At 47.6% G+C, this 22,819-nt stretch overlaps 1 protein-coding gene across 2 annotated transcripts in view; it reads left to right on the forward strand.

Annotated features, from left to right (window-relative positions):
* Positions 1-22,819, forward strand: part of POC5 (POC5 centriolar protein) — a 267,735-nt gene that overhangs the window by 97,849 nt on the left and 147,067 nt on the right. For both annotated transcript variants that reach the window (XM_078675228.1, XM_078675229.1), the window contains exon 6: positions 3,566-3,742. In XM_078675228.1, the coding sequence (XP_078531354.1) occupies positions 3,566-3,742 (177 nt within the window). The remainder of the gene's footprint in view (positions 1-3,565; positions 3,743-22,819) is intronic.

Consider the following 22,819-nt stretch of genomic DNA (forward strand, 5'->3'; position numbering starts at 1 on the left):
ATCTCGCGCATGCGCCTTACTGTGTGCCGTTTTTTTCTTTCCTTTATTGACGCTGTTTAAACGTTTCTCTGGCAATATGCGTGTGTTTTACTATGTATGAATTTAGCTGCGCGCCCTTACTATATGGTGCCTGCCAAGGTTTAAACACTGTGTAGGGGACATCAATAAACTGCACTATTTTGACCATATCAACAATTTTACAGTACCAAAAAAAGTTCTCATATAGTCATGTGTCATAAATAGCATAAAAATTCAGTTCGATCATTAAGCCCATTGGGCTTCAAGCTGTTCAGGTGGTAAATCCAATGATTCTCTCTTTTGAGTAAGTTTTTTTTGTTGCTTGTACCCTCTGTTTTAGGCACAATTTCCAATATGCAAGCTCGCAGTTGGCTTATGTGATGATGTTTTTCCTTGAAGTGGACTGCCACCGTTGATTTTATAGATTCAGTTCTTATATTGCTTTTGTGTTCTGTAAGGCGCGTTTTCAATTTGCGCTCAGTGTGGCCTACATACACTGAGCCGCAAGGGCATTTCAACATATATATGATGTTCATGGTATCGCAAGTGCCATTAACTCTTAACGGTATTTGATGGCCTTTCATTGGGTGGGATATTACATTCCCTTTCATGATGTTATGGCAGCTGCTGCAATTCATGCATTGAGTTGTTCCGCGATAAGTGTTCTTTGGAGGTCGCTCAATTGGATGTTTCAACATTTCGCCTATGTTTTTGGCCCTCGTGAAAGCGAACAGTGGTTCTTCAGAAAAAATGCCTTTGAAATCCACTTCCAATCTCAAAATTTGCCAATGTTTTCGGATAATGTTTTTAAATTGGGTGCTTACATTTGAGTATTTACTCACACATGTTATTCTTTTGGTTTCCTCCTTTGTTTTGTGAGTTAGAAGTTCCTCTCTGGTTGGTTGTTGTGCTCTAGTTAGTGCTGGTTGTATCGTTCCTTCAGGGTATCCCCTATCATGAAACCTTTTTGCCATTATTGTCAATTGGTCTTGACATTGTTTCGTTTGTGAGACCACACAGTTAGTATGTAACCTCTATCGGAAGCCAACCGACAGAAACAATCTACTGAAATTCGAAAGCCATCATCCCCTACCCCTGAAGACACACCTGCCTTTTTCACAGTTTCTCAGGGTACGAAGAGTGGTCTCACAAACGAAACAATGTCAAGACCAATTGACAATAATGGCAAAAAGGTTTCATGATAGGGGATACCCTGAAGGAACGATACAACCAGCACTAACTAGAGCACAACAACCAACCAGAGCGGAACTTCTAACTCACAAAACAAAGGAGGAAACCAAAAGAATAACATGTGTGAGTAAATACTCAAATGTAAGCACCCAATTTAAAAACATTATCCGAAAACATTGGCAAATTTTGAGATTGGAAGTGGATTTCAAAGGCATTTTTTCTGAAGAACCACTGTTCGCTTTCACGAGGGCCAAAAACATAGGCGAAATGTTGAAACATCCAATTGAGCGACCTCCAAAGAACACTTATCGCGGAACAACTCAATGCATGAATTGCAGCAGCTGCCATAACATCATGAAAGGGAATGTAATATCCCACCCAATGAAAGGCCATCAAATACCGTTAAGAGTTAATGGCACTTGCGATACCATGAACATCATATATATGTTGAAATGCCCTTGCGGCTCAGTGTATGTAGGCCACACTGAGCGCAAATTGAAAACGCGCCTTACAGAACACAAAAGCAATATAAGAACTGAATCTATAAAATCAACGGTGGCAGTCCACTTCAAGGAAAAACATCATCACATAAGCCAACTGCGAGCTTGCATATTGGAAATTGTGCCTAAAACAGAGGGTACAAGCAACAAAAAAAACTTACTCAAAAGAGAGAATCATTGGATTTACCACCTGAACAGCTTGAAGCCCAATGGGCTTAATGATCGAACTGAATTTTTATGCTATTTATGACACATGACTATATGAGAACTTTTTTTGGTACTGTAAAATTGTTGATATGGTCAAAATAGTGCAGTTTATTGATGTCCCCTACACAGTGTTTAAACCTTGGCAGGCACCATATAGTAAGGGCGCGCAGCTAAATTCATACATAGTAAAACACACGCATATTGCCAGAGAAACGTTTAAACAGCGTCAATAAAGGAAAGAAAAAAACGGCACACAGTAAGGCGCATGCGCGAGATAACGGGTAGAAAAACTAACACAATTGAGCCCGGCGCCATTAGAAAATGCAGCAAGGAGCCAATACAAGCGGTTAACTTCGTGAATCAGGTGAGCGTTTGAAGCACGAACAGGAGCCATAGTTAGTCGCGTTTTACATACAAACCGACATTAATGCATGCAAGCGAGCGAGCGGCGCAGAAACCATGAAAGTATGTAGTTAAACGGCATACTATTACCGCAGTACGAGGAACACGGTAGTGATACATTGTGTCACTGAACGCTTAGCCCAGATTGAGTTGAACTTGTAGAATGTTTTACGCGGTAGCGCTTGAATGTATGTTGCTTGTAGAATGGTCCACGTAGCAGCGCAGCTAAGCGTGATTGAACCATGAAATGCAATGGTGAAAATTAACGCAATTAAATGCAAAGAGGGTGGCAATGTTAAATATTATGAATTACAAAGCACAATGGAGGTTAAAGCAAGTTTTATGTTGTTTAATTAATTTACAGATCTCCCTGATGAAGGTGCTAGATGCACCGAAATGCATTGGACATGACTAATTTGGGAACCAAATACATGATGTTTAAAGAAGCATTTGACATAAATCTTTGTGATTAATGTGAATTATGAAGATGGAATAAATTCACAGATAAACAATTACGTTGAAGCCACGTCTTTATATTAAACATAGCTGGAGACCCAGCAACTGTCCTGTGCCCGGGGTGAGAGGACTATGTCGTAATAGTCCTGCGACCATTGGATTATTCAAGTACACTCAGGGAGGAGAGTGATACCCACGGAGCACGGTTAATTTAGGGAAAATTTGCGGTCTGTGCACATCCCACATCCTTGAAATGTTTCGTGGTTGTCATGGTTTGCATAGTTAGTTAGTATCCCTCAAATTAAGCAGGTCGTCTGCGAGCTATTGACGAGAGGTGTTGGCTATTAGTTTATAATACTAGAAATTGTCAGTAGAGTGAGTGACACAATATTTTGGAGCAGGTCAACTATCCAATCCTAACCTGGTACTAAAATACAAACAAATTGCGTTACTTACTTCTCGTCTAAAATCCAATACTAGCTCAAAATCCGAAGGTATTTGAGCAGCAAGAAAGAGGGGGTGCCTGGCAGGAAGCCATGGCTGAAGAGTCGAGCATGGATGCCAGTCCAGATAGGAAAAGGTTTTGGGTTAAGTGTTCAGTTTATCCCATAGGTTTATAGAAAGGTATTTTCAGTTTGATCTTTCTGTTGTTGCAAAGAACGCTAACATGATGGGAGCATTCGTTGCTTTAGAAGTGGTGTGCAAGTTTTTACACTTTCTTCTGTCGTGATCAGCAAGTTTCTTCTTCAAGCAAAATGAATATATTGCAGTAATACAGTTTTCTCTTTCAGACAAATGTAATAACTGAATTAAACAAATGGCGACTTACTATCATTGAGCAACACAGACAAGAAATAAGAAGACAAAGTGAAAAGCACGCCAACCAAGTAGATCAACTGAGCAACGAGATTGACAACCTGAAGGATTTGTTACAGAACTATGAAACGTCTGTGAAGAGAAAAGATGAGGTAATTTATTTACATCTTTTAGAGTTAGAATGCTTGCTGCTAGAGAATATTCTGGAGTAGGTACTTTGGTCGGTTAATTAAGACATCCATGAAGTGTCTCATAAATAAAAATATTTATTTAGTGCTACCTGCTGGGGGATTTTCTGCATCTGAAAACTCCAGATCCGTTACCAAAATTGTCTTCTTCGTGGAAGGTGATTTGTTCTTGTACTGTCTGGAAATAAGAGTATGGCTGGAACCAGGACCCTACTTTGCATGTTTGTTCTGTCTGAAACTGGATCTAATTAAGTTTGCCTAATTGTGTTGAAATAGTTGTAATCCATGGTCATCGAGCTTTCAAATTTGAATGTTTCTATTTAGTTTGGTGCAAAATCTGTCTTGTGTTATCACACTTTCTGTAATCCACTAACATTGCAAACTCAGTTTACTCCATTTAACTTGCTGCAAAAAGGTATTCCGTTTGACTTATTCTCTCTTCCCTAACCACGAGACCACAACTACACTATTTTTCAAACTTCCTGGTAGGTCATTGGTAAGTGCTTTAATCGGCATGAAATTGTCATTACACCCCTTGCTTGAGACCTCTAGGTCCCACTTGGGCTTTGTGTTCCAGTACTCGAACTTCATCAGCATTCTAATATCTCCCTGGATCACCCCAGTCAGGGGTGTGGTCTCAATAGTGCATTGTGACAACTTCTAATATTTCCAATTGACTTGGAGTTCAAATAATGGCACGGTCTAACCATTTTGGGGTGTTCTACAGTTTCAGCATTGTGGGTCACCTGGTGGTGAGGACTGTGAGGAGTTTCATTCTTTAGAATGAGAGCCTTGCTTACCATACTGTGGGGTTTTAAATGTAATATTGTGAGGAAAATCATGAGTAGTGTTCATTATTGCTTCCTACTCCATTAATCTACATTGCGTCATGCATCTCTCACAGTAACATGTTTGTTAGCCCAATTTTATTTTATTTATTATCTTCTTTCGCATAGCTTAAGGCTGGGTCTTGCGAGTCTGTCATTGCCCCTTCTAAATTTTACAGTGCAACTGGCCCCAATCATGTATTCCTTTATAACATCTCAGACCTAGTTTCTGCCTCCATCTCTAAGATCTACAAGTTAACTTTAATCACCCGTGATATTCAACATTCTTCAATGATTCCTTTCTACATCTTGCAGCCCCACTCAACCTAACCACCCATATCTCAACTAATTCTTTTATCGCATGCAACAATCTTGACTTCATCCTATCTGCCTTCCCATCATCAGCTGCCTCTCACCCCCCCTCAGTTGACCACTTTCCCCAAACATTTTTTCTTACCACTGGCAGCCTCTTTATAAATGACAAACTAAACATTCTGTCCAGATGCGTCAAAAATCTTCATATTGAATAGCTGCATTACAATCGGTCCTGTCTGCTTTCCAACACATCAGGTGATGTGTATTCCCTCTTGTGCTCACTAGACTCTCATATCATTTGGTAACATGCATACTGCTGCCAATACCAACAAGCATTTGCAACGCAATAGGTCTTGCATTTACACAAGTTTAAGCTAGTGGCATTGTAAATGACAATGCTTTTTATTTAGGTTTTAAACACCAAAACATAAATAAAAGGCATTGTCATTTACAATGGCAATAGCTCAAACTTGCGTAAATGCGAGACCTATTGCAAATTTCCAAGCCAATGGAAATTATGGGCATAGAGTGGGTGGGTCTTGTATTCCTACTCCACTACAGCAGATCGCCAGAGCGGCGCATGCACGCTGGCTTAGGCTTGACCTAATGAATGTGTCCTTGTGTAATGTAACTGGTGCCCATGTAAAGGCTTCAATACCTTCCGGTCAAGTTCGCATTATATAAATCGGCACACAAAAAAAACAGTTAACTAGAAAGCTGAACCTCGGCAACCGTACTATATACCCTCTGTGGTAAGAGCTCAGGCTAATCGCCAGTGGCATTTGTGGAGGGACTCGAGCGGGAATCACTAAAGGTTCGAAAACCCTATTAGAAACAGTACCCCAGAATTAGGACTACAATAGCAAGTATCGTAGAAGACATCTGGATTATAGTGGGAGTCCGCTATATTGGAAGAGGTCCGCTCTAGCGGCGTTGGAGTGAGTTTTAAGAAATTGATTGTAGCAAATGGCTGAGTTTGTACATACGCAAATGGTGACGAGCATTAAAACAAAACTTTTTCTTGCCACATTTACTGTTCCAACCAGTGAAAAACTGTGTCTAATAGTGTCAGTGGCGTGAGTCTCCAATTCCTATTGGGTGCTTTAGTGTCCGGTAAGGACAATATCATATGGACCGGTGAGTGGTCAGAATAGGTTTTGGCCAAATGCTCAATTTTGGAGATCCAGAGTCCCATCCCCCTAGAGAACAGCCAATAATCCAACCTGAACCATGTTGAGTGTACTGCTGAATAGTGTGTAACCTCTTTCACAGTGGGATGAAAGTATCTCCAGGCATCTATTAGGCCATTTTCCATAATGATACCCTGTATTTGACTTGGGCTTTGATGTAGTGCTGCGGGAAAGGATTAGACCTATCCAGCTGCGGCTCTAATGCCGTATTAAAGATTACATGTGGATCCTATTTCTAGTATCTTTCCCCATAATGTGATGAAGAAAGTAGGACCGTCTGTGTTGGGACCGTAGCAGCTTACCAACGTAACCGATGTGGGGCCCAGTCTACCCCACATTCAACTATATCTGCCTAGTTGATCTTGTGTGGATCCTATTGGGACATATGGGGCTTGTTTTGTTATCAGTATTGCCATCCCTCTAGAGCATGTGGAATATGAAGAGAAGTTTTGATGGTCCGCCCATTGGGCAGCAAAGGCCCCGGGGGCTGAGGTGTAGTAACGCCCCCGGGGGCTGAGGTGTGTCTCCTGTAATAACGCAATTTGGATATGATGATGGTCTAGATACACCAATATTTGTCTACAATTGTGCTGGTCTCCTAATCCCCGAACGCTCCAGGTTAACAGCTGTCATTTTTGAAGGAGGTATTGATTGTGTCATGGCGGTGTATAGGGAAAGGGTCAGGATAGGATGATAATGCATTTGCAGATGTATATAGCGCAAACTTGACCTGAAGGTATCAGAGTGCTTTACATGAGCACCAGTTACGTTACACAAGGACACATTCATTTTTGTTAGGCACAGGGAGATTCAGTGATTTGCCCAGAATCACAGGATGTTGAGCAATCTTGCCGAGACTTGAACCCGGTTTCCCAGATGTGAGACCACTGCCCTAGCCCGTTAGGCCACATACTCTCCTCTACATGCATGTGGTAAGTTTTATGAGCCGGGGTGTGAACAGCGGGCTGGTCAGAGGACAGGAAACCTACCTCTATCAATGCACTTGGCATTTACGCCTCTGAGGTTTGCTGGATGGTCTTGTGGCTTGGTACTGTAAACTCTTTTCTGATAGATACATCTGCCGTGTGGATTCCTCACCTTGTGAATATCCCCTTGCGTCAGCAACATTCGGAAATTCTTTTCGTAGATTCGCGCCGACGTGGACTTGGACGTCATAGAGGCACGGCATCGCTCGCGACTCCGCTGACGTCACGAACACCCATAATAGGCCCACGCCGGCGTGATGACATCAGTTCCCTTTTTTCCGCGTCGTCGACGCTAACGGTTTCGGGAATCTCAGTAGCTATACTGTGACTTTGTTTCGTTTCTCTGTGTTTCCTGCTTCTTTGTTTCGATAAGATAAGATGTCGAAGAAGACCGGTTTCAAGCCCTGCAGGGAGTGCGGAAAAATGATGTCCATCACGGATCCGCACGAGGACTGTATTTGGTGCTTAAGCTCCGATCACGACATGGATGGATGTTCATCATGTCGTAAGATGAATCCGAAGGCCCTGCGGGAGAGAGAAACCAAGTTACTTGTGGCAAAACTTAAGGCCGACAAGGGTAAGAAGACATCAAGATCTCGCTCGAGGAGGAATAAGTCGAAGTCGAGGTCGAAGTCCCGATCTCGTGAGGGTTCGGCCTCGAAGTCTTCAGGCCATGCTTCAAGGTCAAGGAAGAAGCACAGGAAGAGGAGACATGAGTCTCGACGTCACTTGGGTGAGAAGTCGGACTCTAGGTCGAGGTCGCCCAGGAAGGTTCGTTCGAAAGTGGTACCGCCACAGGAGACTCCGGATCAGGAAGGTGAGGCTTCGCCTTCGAGGTCGCAGGTTCCCTCTCCGGCTCCGGAGTCCAATCCATCTCCGGCGCCTTCTCCGGCTCGAGAGGAGGAAGAGGTAGTTCCTGTGGAAGTTGAAGAATCGGCGCACTTTGTTGAGCCGGATTAGATCCTACCTCGAGGTCAGCCTGAGGGTGTTCATCCACCTTTTCCAGCACCGGGCCAAGACCCTTCAGTGTTCTTAAACGCTATGTATGGTGTATTCTCAACTCAAGGGCGTGGTACCCCTCTGGTGCACCTTCGGGTCCCATGGGTCCTCTGGCATTTAATTTGGGGGTTCCTCATTCATATGCCCCGGCTCCATTCATGCCGTTTATGCCAGCCCCATCGACGCCGTGGCAGTTTCCGACCCCGCCGAGGTCATCACCGACTCCTCCGAAGTCGACGACTCCAATGCCGACGTCGCCTGCTCCGAGTAGACATCAGGAGCGTTCACCTCGGCCATCGAAGTCGGTTCCGACTCCGTCGGAGTCGTTGATGGATCCGGTGCCGAGGCGTGTAAAGGAGAGGTCCAGAAGAGAAGCTCAGCGTCTCTTGGAGGAACGAAGTTATGCCGACTCTCGCCCTGACTTAGAAGAGGGTGAGCTGGGAGAAGATTGTTTTGAAGAGCTGGCTGATGCCAGTGGCCTGGATTTTTCCCCGGAGTGGGAATTGCCCTCAGGACATGATGCGCCTTCAAAGGATGTCCAGCCATATCATGTGGTAATGAGGAAGGCTGCGGAACTTTTAAATTTAACTTGATCAACAGTTGAATTTAAGTCAAACCTTCTGACAGAAGTTCTTCACTCTCCGAGTTCGGCTGTGGAGCCTTTACTTCCATTTAATGAGGCATTAACTGAGCCCATTATGGAGGTGTGGAAGAAGCCGCTCTCTGCTCCTGCTGTATCCAAGAGTGTGGCTAGAAGATATAGGGTAGCTCCAGAGGACCCTGCTTTCTTAACATCTCACCCTTCTCCAGAGAGCCTGGTAATTCTGATAGATACATCTGCCGTGTGGATTCCTCACCTTGTGAATATCCCCTTGCGTCAGCAACATTCGGAAATTCTTTTTTCGTAGCCTCGCACCGACGTGGACTACTGACGTCATAGAGACACGACCTCGCTCGCGACTCCGCTGACGTCACCGACGCCTATATTAGGCCCACGCCGGCGTGATGACATCAGTTCCCTTTTTTCCGCGTCGTCGACGCTACGGTTATCGGGAATCTCTGTAGCCAACGGATACTTTGTGTCTATATTGTTACCATTTTCTGCTTCTCTGTATCCTGTATCTTCGACTATGTCTTTGAAAAAGACCGGCTTCAAGCCATGCAGAGAATGTGGCAAAATGATGTCCATTACCGACCCACACAGCGACTGCATCTGGTGCTTGAGCTCGGACCATGATGTGGATGACTGCTCTTCGTGTAAGAAGATGAACCCGAAGGCCCTGAGGGAGAGAGAGGCGAAGCTCCTGGTAGCTAAGATGAAAGCTGGAAAGGAGAAATCGTCGAGGTCCCGTTCTCGAAGGGCGAGGTCGAAGTCAAGATCGAGGTCTAGATCTCGAGGGAGGTCGTCCTCGAACTCTGCTTCGGATCATGTTTCAAAGAAGAGAAAACATAAGAAGAGGAGACATGAATCCCGACGTCGTTCTGGTAAGGAGTCTGGATCGAGGTCGGTGTCACCGAAGAACGTACGTTCGAAGGTGGTGACTCTTGAAGTTTCGGATCCAGAACCTGAAGGTGAGGCTTCTCCATCTGAGTCTCGGGCGCCGTCTCCGGCTCCGATTGCGACTCCGGCTCCGAATCCATCTCCGGCGCCGTCCCCGGCCCGAGATGAGGAAGAGCTTAGAGAGGATGGGGATTCCGCGCCTATAAATGAGCCGAATCCGAGAACTCCTCGAGACAGGCCTGAGGGTTTTCAACCACCCTTTCCTGCATGTTCCAAGAAGTCTAGAAGTGCTTTTCCCCAAGTTCCTGGGGACAAGGAGGCTAAAAAAACAAGATCAGGTGGCCAGGAAAACTTTCTCATCTGTTAGTATGGCCTTGAAGTCTACAAATGCCACTGTCTCATGGGGAGGCATGTGCAAGCACTTATGGACTCAATGCGTGCTTTGGCTCCTAAGATCCCTGAGGAGAACCGGAGTGATTTCGAGGAGGTGTTGTCTGACACCCAGGCAGCGGCACGCCAAGTAATTCAGAGCGGTCTTGACACAGCAGATTCTGTGGCTCGGATTATGGGTACTGCAGTTGCTACACGAAGATCGGCTTGGCTAAAGTCCTCAGACTTTTCTGCTGAAGTTCAGGCGGCGCTTTTGGATCTGCCTTTTGACGGAGAAGGACTATTTGGCAAGAAAGCAGATACAGCCCTCGAAAGGTTTAAAGATAGCCGAGCTAATGCCAGGTCTTTGGGCCTTCAGATTAGAGGTGCTTCGACCAAAAAGTTCAGAGGGTTTGGACGCTCTTCCATTCGGAACTTTAGACAAGGTCGGCAGCAGCAGCAACAGCAGCAGAACACCTTGTACAGGTCATACAGGGGAAAGCAAAGGGGTCGTCTTCGAGGGCGTCAAACCTCTTCCTCCTCCAACCCCCCAGCCACAGAAAAGCAGCCCTAGATCCGCCATTCAGGATCATGTGGGTCCAGTGGGGGGTCGGCTTACCTACTTTCTACGGGATTGGGAATCGGTTACATCAGATCTTTGGGTTCTCAATCTCGTAGAAAATGGGTATGCCCTTCCCTTTCGGGAATTTCCTCCCAATTACCCTCCTTGCCAAGGTTTTTGCACGGAGGAACACCTGTTGCTTCTGCAGGAGGAGGTACAGACTTTGTTAAGAAAGGGTGCGATAGAGGTGGTCCCAGAGCAGGAAAGGGGTCAGGGATGCTACTCCCGGTATTTCCTGATCCCCAAGAAGGATGGCAGACTTCGTCCAATCCTGGATCTCAGGATCTTGAATCTCTATCTGAAACGAGAGAAATTCAAGATGCTCACCCTTGCTCAGGTTCTTCAAGCGCTGCTGGAAGAAGACTGGATGGTGTCGCTCGACTTGCAGGATGCGTATTTCCACATCCCAATCCTGAAGTCGCAACGAAAGTATCTCCGTTTTATGGTGGGATCGCAGCACTACCAGTTTGCAGTCCTTCCGTTTGGTCTTACTACTGCGCCTTGAGTCTTCACCATGGTGATGGCGGTGGTGGCAGCACATCTCAGGAGGTCGGGGATTCCGGTATTCCCCTATTTAAACGACTGGCTGATCAAAGCGGAGTCGTCGGAGAGAGTGCTCCAGTATCTGCAGGTTACAACTCAGTTGTTGTACCGTTTGGGTTTTTCAATAAATGTACCCAAGTCTCACCTGGTGCCTTCCGAGCGCAACCTGTTCATAGGTGCGGTACTGGACACTACTGTGTGTCGTGCATTCCCTCCTCCTCAAAGGATTCGCGACCTACAGGAAATTCTTTCTTTATTTTACAATGGAGCGGTCGTTCCAGTCCTGAAGGTCCCTGGTCTGATGGCTTCATGCATTCTGCTGGTCAACCATGCACGCTGGCATATGAGGGCGCTCCAGTGGTGCCTCCGCAGGCAGTGGTTTCCACACCAAGGGGATCTCAGGGAGTCAGTGAGGATCTCCAGAGAGGCTGCAGCGGATGTATCTTGGTGGGGTCTGGAAGGCAATCTGTCACAAGGGAAGCCTTTCCATCTGTCTCCATCGGTGGCCACAGTGATAACGGATGCATCCACTCTAGGGTGGGGTGCTCATCTGGGAGATCTGGAGGTCAAGGGTCTTTGGTCTCCAGAGGAAAGGTTGCTTCACATCAACCTTCTAGAATTGCGGGCGATACGTTTGGCGCTCAAGGCCTTCCTCCCTTCCCTTCGCGGTCGGTCAGTGCAAGTCCTGACGGACAACACGACCACGATGTGGTACATCAACAAGCAGGGAAGAGTAGGGTCGCAGTGTTTCTGCAGAGAGGCTCTGCGGCTCTGGTCTTGGGTTCAGGACCATCAGATTTGTCTGATGGCAAATCATCTGGCCGGGGTCTGAACGTGCGAGCAGACAGTCTGAGTCGTCAGTTCTCGGCCGACCACGAGCGGAGGCTCCATCCAGAGGTTGTTCTCGACATCTTTCGGATGTGGGGAACTCCTTGGGTGGATCTGTTTGCCACTCGAGGGAATGCTCACTGCCCGTCGTTCTGCAGTCTCCAGTATCCGATGCAAGGAGCCTTAGGGGACGCGATTCAGTTGAGTTGGGGAAGTCAACTCCTTTACGCGTTTCCTCCCATACCTTTGATTCCTCGGGTTCTGAGGAAGATTCGCCAAGACCGGGCCCAAGTCATATTGGTCGCCCCGGGTTGGCCAAGAAGGCTGTGGTACACGGATCTTCTCCACCTCTCCTCTCACCCGCCGCTCCGTCTCCCTCTCAGGGCAGACCTCTTCTCTCAGATGGAGGGGCAGGTTCTACACCCCCACCTCCAGACATTACACCTTCATGCCTGGAGATTGAACAGGGCAACCTGATTTCCTTTTCTCTCCCGCCTGACGTGGTGGATGTCATCTTGTCAGCCAGGCGTGACTCCATTAAGTCCATCTATACTTATAGATGGTCAAAATTTGTCGCTTGGTGTAGGGAGAGATCTATAGACCCTTTGAGAGCCCATTTGTCTAATGTTCTCCAGTTTGCCCTTTCTCTGGCGCAGCAGGGTATTGCTGTTGCAACGGTGAACGGCTATCTTTCAGCGCTGTCGGCATTTCTCTGCTTGCCTGACCAGCCATCTCTTTTTAAATCTCCTGTAGTTTTAAGGTTTTTGAAGGGCCTCACAAATAAGTTCCCTCCTACTCCTTTTATTGTGCCTCAGTGGGACTTGAATCTTGTTTTGACATTTTTGATTGGTGCTCCCTTTGAGCCTCTTCATAAATGTCCTCTGAGGTTTTTGACTCTTAAGACAGTTTTCCTCGTTGCAATAACCTCGGCAAGGAGGGTAAGTGAGCTTCAAGCTCTTAGTTCCAAGCCCCCTTTCTTGTCCATTCATGCTGATCGAATGGTTCTTAGGACCAGGGCTGCTTTTCTGCCTAAGGTGGTGACTCCTTTCCACCTTGGTCAATCCATTACCCTCCCTACCTTTTATCCTCCCCCTCACCCTTCCGAGGAGGAGAGATTACACTGTCTGGACCCCAAAAGGGCGGTGTCCTTTTATCTGGACAGATCTAAGGACTGTCGGTTGGATGACCAGCTCTTCATTGGGTTTGCTGGCTGCAAGAGAGGAAGAGCGGTCCATAAGAACTTTGTGACGATGGATCGTCCTCTGTATAAAGATCTGCTACTCTTTGGCCGGTAAGGAACCTCCAGAGGGTATAAGGGCTAATTCTACAAGAGCTAAATCTTCAACAACTGCATTGGCTAGAGGTGTTCCTGTAGAGGACATTTGTAGGGCGGCAACTTGGTCTTCCCTCCACACTTTCGCGAAGCATTACTGCATGGATTCCGAAAAGTGAGGAGGGACGGCCACTTTGCACGCTCTGTTCTTCAGGATTTCCTGGTCTAGAGAAGTGGACACCCTCCTCCGGGAGTGGGGACTGCTGTGGGACTCTATTCACATGGTGAGGAATCCATACGGCAGACGTATCTATCAGAAGAACAAGTTACTTACCTTCGGTAACGCTTTTTCTGGTAGATACAGTATCTGCCTGCGGATTTCTCACTGACCCACCCGCCTCCCCGTTGTCCACTCTTCTATGCCAGAGAATCTGTGTTGTAAATATTTTATGGTCAAGGTTAATGTGTTATTTCAAATGTTTTCTTACATTTGCTTCACACTGTGTCTGTTACCTTGTTTATTGTGTACTGTGTATTATATATATATATATATATATATATATATATATATATACACACTATCATTGGTCCGTCCGTGTGCCTCGAAGGCACGGAAAAAAGGGCGGAACTGATGTCATCACGCCAGCGTGGGCCTATTATGGGCGTCGGTGACGTCAGCGGAGTCGCGAGCGATGCCGTGCCTCTATGACGTCCAAGTCCACGTCGGCGCGAAGCTATGAAAAGAATTTCCGAATGTTGCTGACGCAAGGGGATATTCACAAGGTGAGGAATCCACAGGCAGATACTGTATCTACCAGAAACAGCGTTACCGAAGGTAAGTAACTTGTTCAACAGGGCCATTAAGGGTTGCTCGGAGTGACTTTAAGAGACATAGGGGTCTGAGACAAATGAAGGGCGTTTCCAAGTGCCTGCGCAACTGAGGTCCTAAGGGCAGGGAACTGGGTGCTTATCAAAACAAGGCAAAGATGGAAAACAACGGTCAAACACACAGACCTCAGTAAAAATAAAAATATTGACAGTATTTATTCGTGGCACATACATAAATGTCGCATTTCGAAATACAGAGCGGTCTAGTAATCTTTTGAAATGGGGGTGATTGTTTTACCCCAGTAACCCAGCCCCACCACGCAGGCTTAACTGTGCAGCCCTTGGCCACAAGCCAGACCTTAATTTTGGCCCCCGAGAATACGTTTTTTTTTTTTTTTTTTTAAACCTTCATTATCACGTCACATAAATACAAGCATGGGCCTACAACCATCCCGGCCGGCCGCTAATCACTTCGTAAGGTAAGCAAAGCAGTATAAAAAGAAACGGCGGTCCAAAAGCCGGGGCCAGGTAAGTATCAAGGATACGACTCGTATTTAAGCGTACAGCGTAATAAGCAGGATTTAAGAAGGTTAATTTTACAATGAAGAAGAATAAAACAGAAAAAATATCAGAAGAAGTGCCAGACGGTCACACATGATCCCACAATAGCAACAGGAAACAGAAATCCGCAATGAGGGCGAATACACTTGAGGACACGGGGGCAAAGTATACGAGTCAGGATAAATGTAAACAACACATACACGTCCTGTCGAATCAGCACCCCAGCCCTTAAAAACAAAACAGATTGTAGGAAACATGAAGACGACGACACCCAGAAAAAGAAAAAGCAAAGGGCCATAGAGACAAAGGAAGGACAAAGAAACCACCCTCTTCCCCCCTACCCCCCACCCTGCACCCCTGCAGAAGGCTACGGCCTATCCCCCCCCCAGCAGCGTGTCTATCGCCCTAAAGAAGAGACCTGAAATATAGAATAAAAAGGAAGAAAAGAAAAGAGAAAAATCTGAAGAATATGAAGAAGGGCCATCGATCAGACCACCCGGCCCCCCCCTCACCTATCGTGCACAATATACATCAGGCAGAAGAGCCGCAGTAAGCAAGAATCATAAAGTTAAACAGTAACATCCCCGTGGAGTGTCTCTCCAAAACACCGTCAGCCAACAATGCGGTCCATCATATCCTAAACGTTATCATCCCAGGCCTTCTCTATCAATAGTGCCCACATACGGCCAGTCATCAAGCGGCATACAGTACAGTGTGGTGGGCCCAACCGAACCGGGCGGTATGGGAAGCGCCAATACTCCATGGGACTGTAGCCCCCAAATCCCAGTCAAGTACGCATGGCGGAACTCCGTACGTGGCAGTACCGATACTGGAAACATCCCCCAGGCAGAACAGTCTCACCAGCCAGGAGGAGAAGGACACACAATCCGACAATTGTTGAAACGCCGCCGAGGCAACCCAAACTGTGGATCGATGTTGTGACTTCCGCCGCCGTACAGTTAAGGGCCCCGACGAGTCACTCCCAAACACAGCAGAGCAATCCAAAGCGATGTCACGGACCGGGGCTATCGGCGTCTCCACAAACGTAGGCGCAGCTGGAACGATCATCACTGACGCAAAGGCGGGCCCAATGGCGCTTCCTTGTGATTCATCCCCACCCATGTGGAGCGGTGGGACAACAATGGCGGCCATCCTCCTTCCCAGATCCCGGGCGTCCCGGATCAGGGTCTTATGCAGAGTTGTTAACGCAGCCAAAACATCTCTGGGCGTGGGCTCTCTCTCGTGTCGCCAGACCCCAGGACTCTCTCGCATAGCGGCTTCTCTGCCTGGGTGAGGTGTGCGTACGAGGGCGCTCTCCGCCATCTTAGCTGCTCCGGCCTCGTCCTTCTCCACCTCACCTCGGGACCGGATCTCACATCAGGGAGAAACAGGATTCACAGCAGGAATCTCACGAGCCAAGGCAGGTTCCGCAGCGGAGAGTCACCAAAAGGCTAAAAACTCCGCCGCACCCTGGGGGCAGCACGCTGACTCCGGGCAAAGTCGGTAATGGGCCCGGATACAACACCGGAATGGGGGGCTAAGAATCATGGACCGCCCTCGACCCAGCTGCATCACACTCCCCACACGGTTCTCCGCCAGTTGGGCTGGGTCGGCACTGTCGCCATCGGCAATCAGGACTTTAGTTCCCGCCGGCCGAGTCCTCACCATCACCAGAGTCCGCTGTTGTTGCAGTCGCGGCCGGCCACTCTCCGCACTCGAGACCCTGGTCCCAGCTCCGTGAAGGCCTCAAAACAGTCGGGGACACTCCAACGGGTCCGCAGCAAGCAGAAGCCTCAGGAGCAAGCGGTAAGTAAAAGTGATTCTTCGCCTACATGTAGATGCCGTTGCAGCGCAGGATAAGTGCCAGGATGTATGTGCGGGGTGAGGAGGCTCACAGAGCCGAGCGGTTACGCAGCCATCTCGATCGCCATCTTGGCTCCTCCTCCAGAGAGAATACGTTTTTGAATACCCACGACCAAGTGTATTGATTTGTTTTGATTGTATTGAAATATTTGTTTTCACCACACTTCAGAATTGCCCAAAAATTTGCATCATTTGTGCTTTCTTAATTCTGATATACTCTGAAATATCTGCACAGTTCATTTACATATTGTTGTGCAGTAGAAAAAAAAAATACCACTGTGCAGCCTTCCTCCGACCCCCAGCAGCCAGCATGATTGTCACATAAATTCTCTCACTTTGTAGTCCGAGAAAGAAAAGTAAGCACAAAGCTCCCTTGGAAGACAGAACCTGACATTTGACCTATTGTCTTTGAATGCACAGCAAACGTGACAAGATAAGAACAAGATTTAAAGGTCTGTTTACAAAAAGCGAGTACTGGGGAAGAATACAGCAAATAGACTATAAGCCAGGAAGGGACAAACTCAAGCTGGACAGCCTATAACCAATAAAGACTGCAAATAGAAAGTAAGCAAATGTAAGCTACAATCCATAAAGCCAATTGTTAGCGTACTTTCAAGCTTTTAAGCTTTCTGAATGTCCCCAAGATATCGTTTGAACACCAGACAGGCACTATTTATAACTCAATCCTTCTTCGGGAGTGCCACAAGAATGTGGATCTCTTTACCTCTGAGCTTATACAACACTACCTCACTGATAATCTTTACATTCAAAATGAAAGCCTTCTTTGGTGTCTATCTATAAACCAAATATAGCTATGCTTTGAGACAGTTCACCATGCCTTTAGTGTCTGCTGAGACTCCCAAGTATGTACCCCAATTATCAGTGATACCCATAGTCATTTTACCCTCTCTGCCACCTCCCTCTATAAACCTTCCCTCTTTACCCCAGGACGTCCCAGGGATACAATATGAACTACAATGAGGCCCAATGCCCCATAACTGCAACAGTTTCCAAGGACACTCCGTGACCCCAGTGTTTTAGGCCGATTAGTGTGGTTCCCAGTACCTTCAATTGCCCCAGTATTGGAACTTTCATAGATTCCCATAGTTTGTATCATTCCCCGTCGTCGGAATGGGAGTCTCTGTAACAAAAATAACATAGCAGTAGGTACAAAAGAGAAAGAAAAAGGCCTAGGCCTCATTCCCTTCTGTAGCATATCCACCTCTTTTTGTAAGAGACCAAAACTAAGCCTCAGCCAATCAGAAGAGCCTCACCCCATAGAACCCTCCTGAAGGAACCTCAGAGCCTCAGATTTTCTACTGCACGTTGTGCTTAGGGAGTCTCCTATGAGCTCTGCTCATTTTCTACTCTTTTGAGAATTTTCTTCAACTTTTTTCTTCAGGATTGTTAGGTGTTTCTTCTGAAATGTCTGAAAAAGAGAAGAACGCTCTTTTCAAGTCATGTTCCACCTGTGGCAAGAAAAGACTGTATGTGGAGGACAGGCATAAGGACTGTATATATTGCCTGTATCCGGATCATAAAACTGCGGACTGCGAGATCTGACACACCTTCTCTTCAAAGACCCTCCGGGACCGTGAGGGTTGCCTCCTCACTTGGCTCCAGAAATTGAAGTCCAGGAAAGAGACGGTGTCAAGTGACACTGAGGACTCTTCTTCAGCAACATCATCCAGAAGGTCAGTCAAAAGGGACTTCACCTTCTGTGGAGCGTCCAGTTAAGGCCTCAAAAAAGACCCCCCGTGAGTCTGAGGGCCAAAGTCCTGTAAAATCTCCTCACCACGGTGTAAAGGAAAGGGAAGCGCCATCTACACGTTCAGCAGTGATGGAGACTGCTACAACTTTCAAGAAACCATCTTCTCGGTCATCTGAGAAGTCAGAGAAGAGCTCCAAGTCGTCGACGACGCAGCAGAAGGCTCCGTCGACGAAGGCGTCTAAATTCAAGGTGACTAAAGTGGTACCGTCGACTGGCTCGTCGCTGGTACAGTCGATGTCGACAGGATTGTCGACGACGATGACCGCAACGTCGACGAGGATGTCGATGGGAATATCGACGACGACGATGTTGTCGACGAGTGCTTCGACGACAACCATGACGATGACGGCAGGATTGTCGACTGTCTCGTCAACGACGCCCATCTCGTCGTCGATAGCCCGTTCGTCGACGGTGACTCTTCCGTTGACTACAACGGGTTTACCTTTACCTTCTCCATTGAGCACGGTACCGTCGACGAGGCAGTCGTCGACGGAGAAAATAACAATTTCCTTGAAAAGGATAACTCCGGACATGACATCTCCAAGGAGGGTTACCCCCTTGCCTCCCGCTTTGTTACTGGAAGAAGACGAAGAAGAGTATTCTGACGAAGATGATCAGGACTCTTTTGGGTATGCTCACAGTCCATCTCAACTGCTGGGAAAATGTCAGGAAACCGATTCTGAAGGCGAGTTTCTTCATGAATGTTCTTACCAACATTCTTATCAACGTCAGGAGTCCGCAGGCCAGAAGATGGTGTCTGTTCCTTCCTCACTTTTGGCAGATCTCCATAGCATGCTACAGAACTATAAAACCAGGGCCTCTCAGGCTACGATCCAGGCTGCGTCTATCCCGGCAGTTCAAACTATGCCTGCCCCTACAACTCCAATGATGGTTTCTCCAGAGTTGCCAACTCAGGTGTTCTCTCAGCCACAAACACCTGCTCCGAATATTCCTTCAACACTACCAGACGTACAGGATGATTCCTCGGATGAGGATCAGAATATTGATAACCGGCCTAATGAGGGCTTAGAGTGGGATGAGTATGTGATCCCGGATCCAGCGTCGCCTAGTCCAGACCCGGTGGATTCTCCCCCAGTGGATGTCGGGGGTTTCCATAAGTTGATGGAGAGAGCATCTAGCCGATTCAAGCTGCCTATGCCTTCCGTACAGACGGAGTGTTTTCTCTATGACTTTAAAGAGCCCTATAGGAAGGTGACCCGATCTATACCCATTATGGAGCAGGTGTGGGATGAGGGTCTCAAGGCTATGAAAAACCCGGCTACTGTTATTCCGGTCCTGCCACGCCTGGACAATAAATATAAGGCACCTGAAGATGGTCTAGCGTCCTTGACTGGGCAACCAAAACCGGACTCTGTAATATCGCAGGCGGCACAGAGGAAGTCCCGTAACCCTTCGGCCCCCCTTACAACTCCTCCTGATAAGGAGGGCAGGCGACTTGATAACGCAGGAAAAAGGTTCTCGTCAATGGCTAGCCTCCTGGTGCGAGCGGCAAATGCTTTGGCGATACTGGGCAGGTATGATCGCCAATTGTGGCGTAACCTTTCACCTTATTTGGAACAACTTCCCCAGGAGACAAGAGGTGAGGCCAAGAAAATACTGCAAGAAGGGGAAGCGACATCGGCTGAAGTGATGGAGTGTGCCATGGACATTGCCACTACGGCTTTTTGTTCATTAGCTGGTGCAGCGGTTCTTCGTCGCCAAGGATGGCTCAGTTCGACGTGGTTCAGGCCGGAGGTCCAGAATAAGATCTTGGACCTCCCTTTCGACGGAGAGGCAATATTTGGAAAACACATAGATGATGCCCTCAAAGAGATAAAGAAGGATGCAGAGACTGCTAGGTCTCTTGGTATGCTTCAATACCGGAAAGCTCCTTTTAGGGGTGCCAGAGGGAGGAGTACCACATCATACAGAGGCTCATACCAGCAGCAAAAGTACTCGTCCATGGATCAATGTCGCAGTCGTACCGCCAGCCATATCACCAAAAGCAAGGTCAAGCCTAGTCTTTCTCTAGATCGAATACGAGAGGGAAGCAGAACCGCCAGGGACGTGATACGTCTAAGAGGCAATAGCGGCGTTCTGGCTCTGCCTGCTGTACCCACCTCCACAACAACATCTGTAGGAGGCAGGGTGTCTCAATACCTCCGCAACTGGACTCAGATAACATCAGACCGTTGGGTGCTCAACATCATTCGAAAGGGCCATACTTTAGAGTTCACACAAATCCCACCTTCCTAGCCTCCTGCTGCCATTCCTTCAAGACATCTGCGTCTCTTGCAGCTCGAAGTTCATCAGATGCTTCTAAAAGGAGCTGTGGAGCTAGTCCCCTTATCTCAGAGGCAATGGATTCTATTCGAGGTTCTTCCTGGTCAAGAAGATGCTGGAGAAATGGCGTCCTATTTTAGATCTCAGGGAGCTAAACACCTATCTCATTTCCCAATCCTTTCGGATGGTTTCACTTCAGAATATATTGCGTCTCATCAATCCTGGGGATTTCATGGCCACTCTCGATCTCGAAGATGCGTATTTTCACATACCCATTCACCCAGCACACAGGAGGTTTCTACGGTTTACAGTAGCCAAGAGCCACTTTCAATTCAGGGTTTTACCCTTCGGACTTTGCTCTGCCCCAAGGATCTTTACCAAGATGCTGGCACCGGTGGCAGCTTTCCTGCGGAAACATAATTTTCAGGTCTTCCCATACATGGGCGACTGGTTGCTGAAGGCCCCATCCAGGAAGGCTGCGAGGGAAGCAGTCAACGCATGTACGAACCTATTCCAGAATTTGGGTCTTACTCTCAACAAAGAGAAATCCTCTCTGATTCCGTCCAGGAAAGCGCCTTTCCTGGGGGCCATCTTGGACACAAATGTCAACAAGGCTTTTCCATCCCTAGAAAGGCAGGAAAAACTACAATCCATGGCGCTGCTATTGAGAAAAAGGTGTCTTTCTGTATACCGTTACAAATCCCTTCTGGGGATGATCTCCTCATGCATTCCTCTGATACTTCACTGCAGATTGCGGATGGGGACTCTTCAGGAACAGCTACACAAACAATAGAGGCAAGTTCACGGCTCATTCGACGACAAGGTGATGATTAAAGTAGCAATGAAAAGAGCAGCCTTGTGGTGGACGAAGCAAGAACCTTTCCCAAGGTCTATCCTTCGTAAGCAATCCGGCTCCTCAAGTGGTGACAATGGATGCTTCACTGGACGGCTGGGGTTCGGTGCTTCAGGATCTTCAGGTCAGCGTGCATTGGTTGCCCCAGCACAGTCTTCTTCACATCAACCTCCTAGAACTCAGGGCTATCAGGCCAGCACTACAGGCGTTTCTCCCACGACTGCAGGGGTCGGCGGTTCTCGTCCGAACGGACAACACCACGGCCATGAACTACATAAACCAGGAAGGGGGTACCAGATCTCTTCCGTTGTCTCAAGAGGCCCAGAAGATTTGGGAATGGGCTATTCTTCACGGAATATCGCTGCAGGCAGAACATCTACCAGGGGTTCTAAACGAAAAGGCGGACAGACTCAGCAGGCTGTCGTCAGTCAGCCACGAATGGGAACTGAACCAGGTGGTCTTGGAGGAGATTTTTCAACGGTGGGGCAAACCCTCAATAGATCTATTTGCCACCCCGATCAACAAGAAATTCCAGTCCTACGCAAGCAGGCTTCACCATTGAGGGTCATTAGGGAATGCGCTTTCGATAGCTTGGTCAAGAGCATTTGTGTACGCCTTTCCCCCCATTCCGGTGATCCCGAGGCTTCTCAGGAAGTTCAAAGCGGAACCATGCAAGATGAATGTAACAAAGTGACACTACCTGTACAGGACATTGTTTCCCCTTCAACTCCCCTCTTCTACCCTTCACAGAATCTTGACGTCACAGACAGCGCACCAGAGACCGAGGAGAGACACTGGCCCTTTAACGAAGAGGAGTGGGCGGCGTCGTACGCCGACGCCGAGACGCCTTATACGGAGGAACGCCAACACCAGGTGTGCTTGTTCACCCGGAGAGGAGAAGACGTGTGGAGGGAAACCAGGAAGAGCGGAGGACTACGAAGCGGGATCCAGAGACAGACTCCGAGCCTGAGGAGTCTAGAAGCAAGAGACCGGACGAGAAGCCAGGAGGCCAACGGTTCCACGATTCGCCCTGCCACACACCCAGGGGAGGTGTGTGGCTATCCCAGGTACGCAATACTATCCTGAACTGGGTGGGACGTAAGAACGAGTCTAGTAGTTTACCGTGACCCGGGATCTTGATCTGGTGTACCTTTTTCCCTGAGCACTACCTTGCACCGCTTATAGTACGCTGTTGAGAAGATTACACTGGTTAATGTGTCTTCACTCCCTCTCCCCTACACTTGTATATATGTAAAGCACCCCACTGACGGAAGTCTGTTTCTGTCTCTTTAAATCGAGAGCCAAGACGGATCCAGACGTTAAAACCCGGAGAAGCCCGGAGGCGTTTCGTCGACTGGACCCGTCCGAAAGACATCACAGGAGACCCAGTAGAAGCAGGTCGCCACGACGAAATACGCCTTCAAGAAAG

This window comes from Lissotriton helveticus, chromosome 2_1 (assembly GCF_964261635.1).
Source record: "Lissotriton helveticus chromosome 2_1, aLisHel1.1, whole genome shotgun sequence".
Lineage (NCBI taxonomy): Eukaryota > Metazoa > Chordata > Amphibia > Caudata > Salamandridae > Lissotriton > Lissotriton helveticus.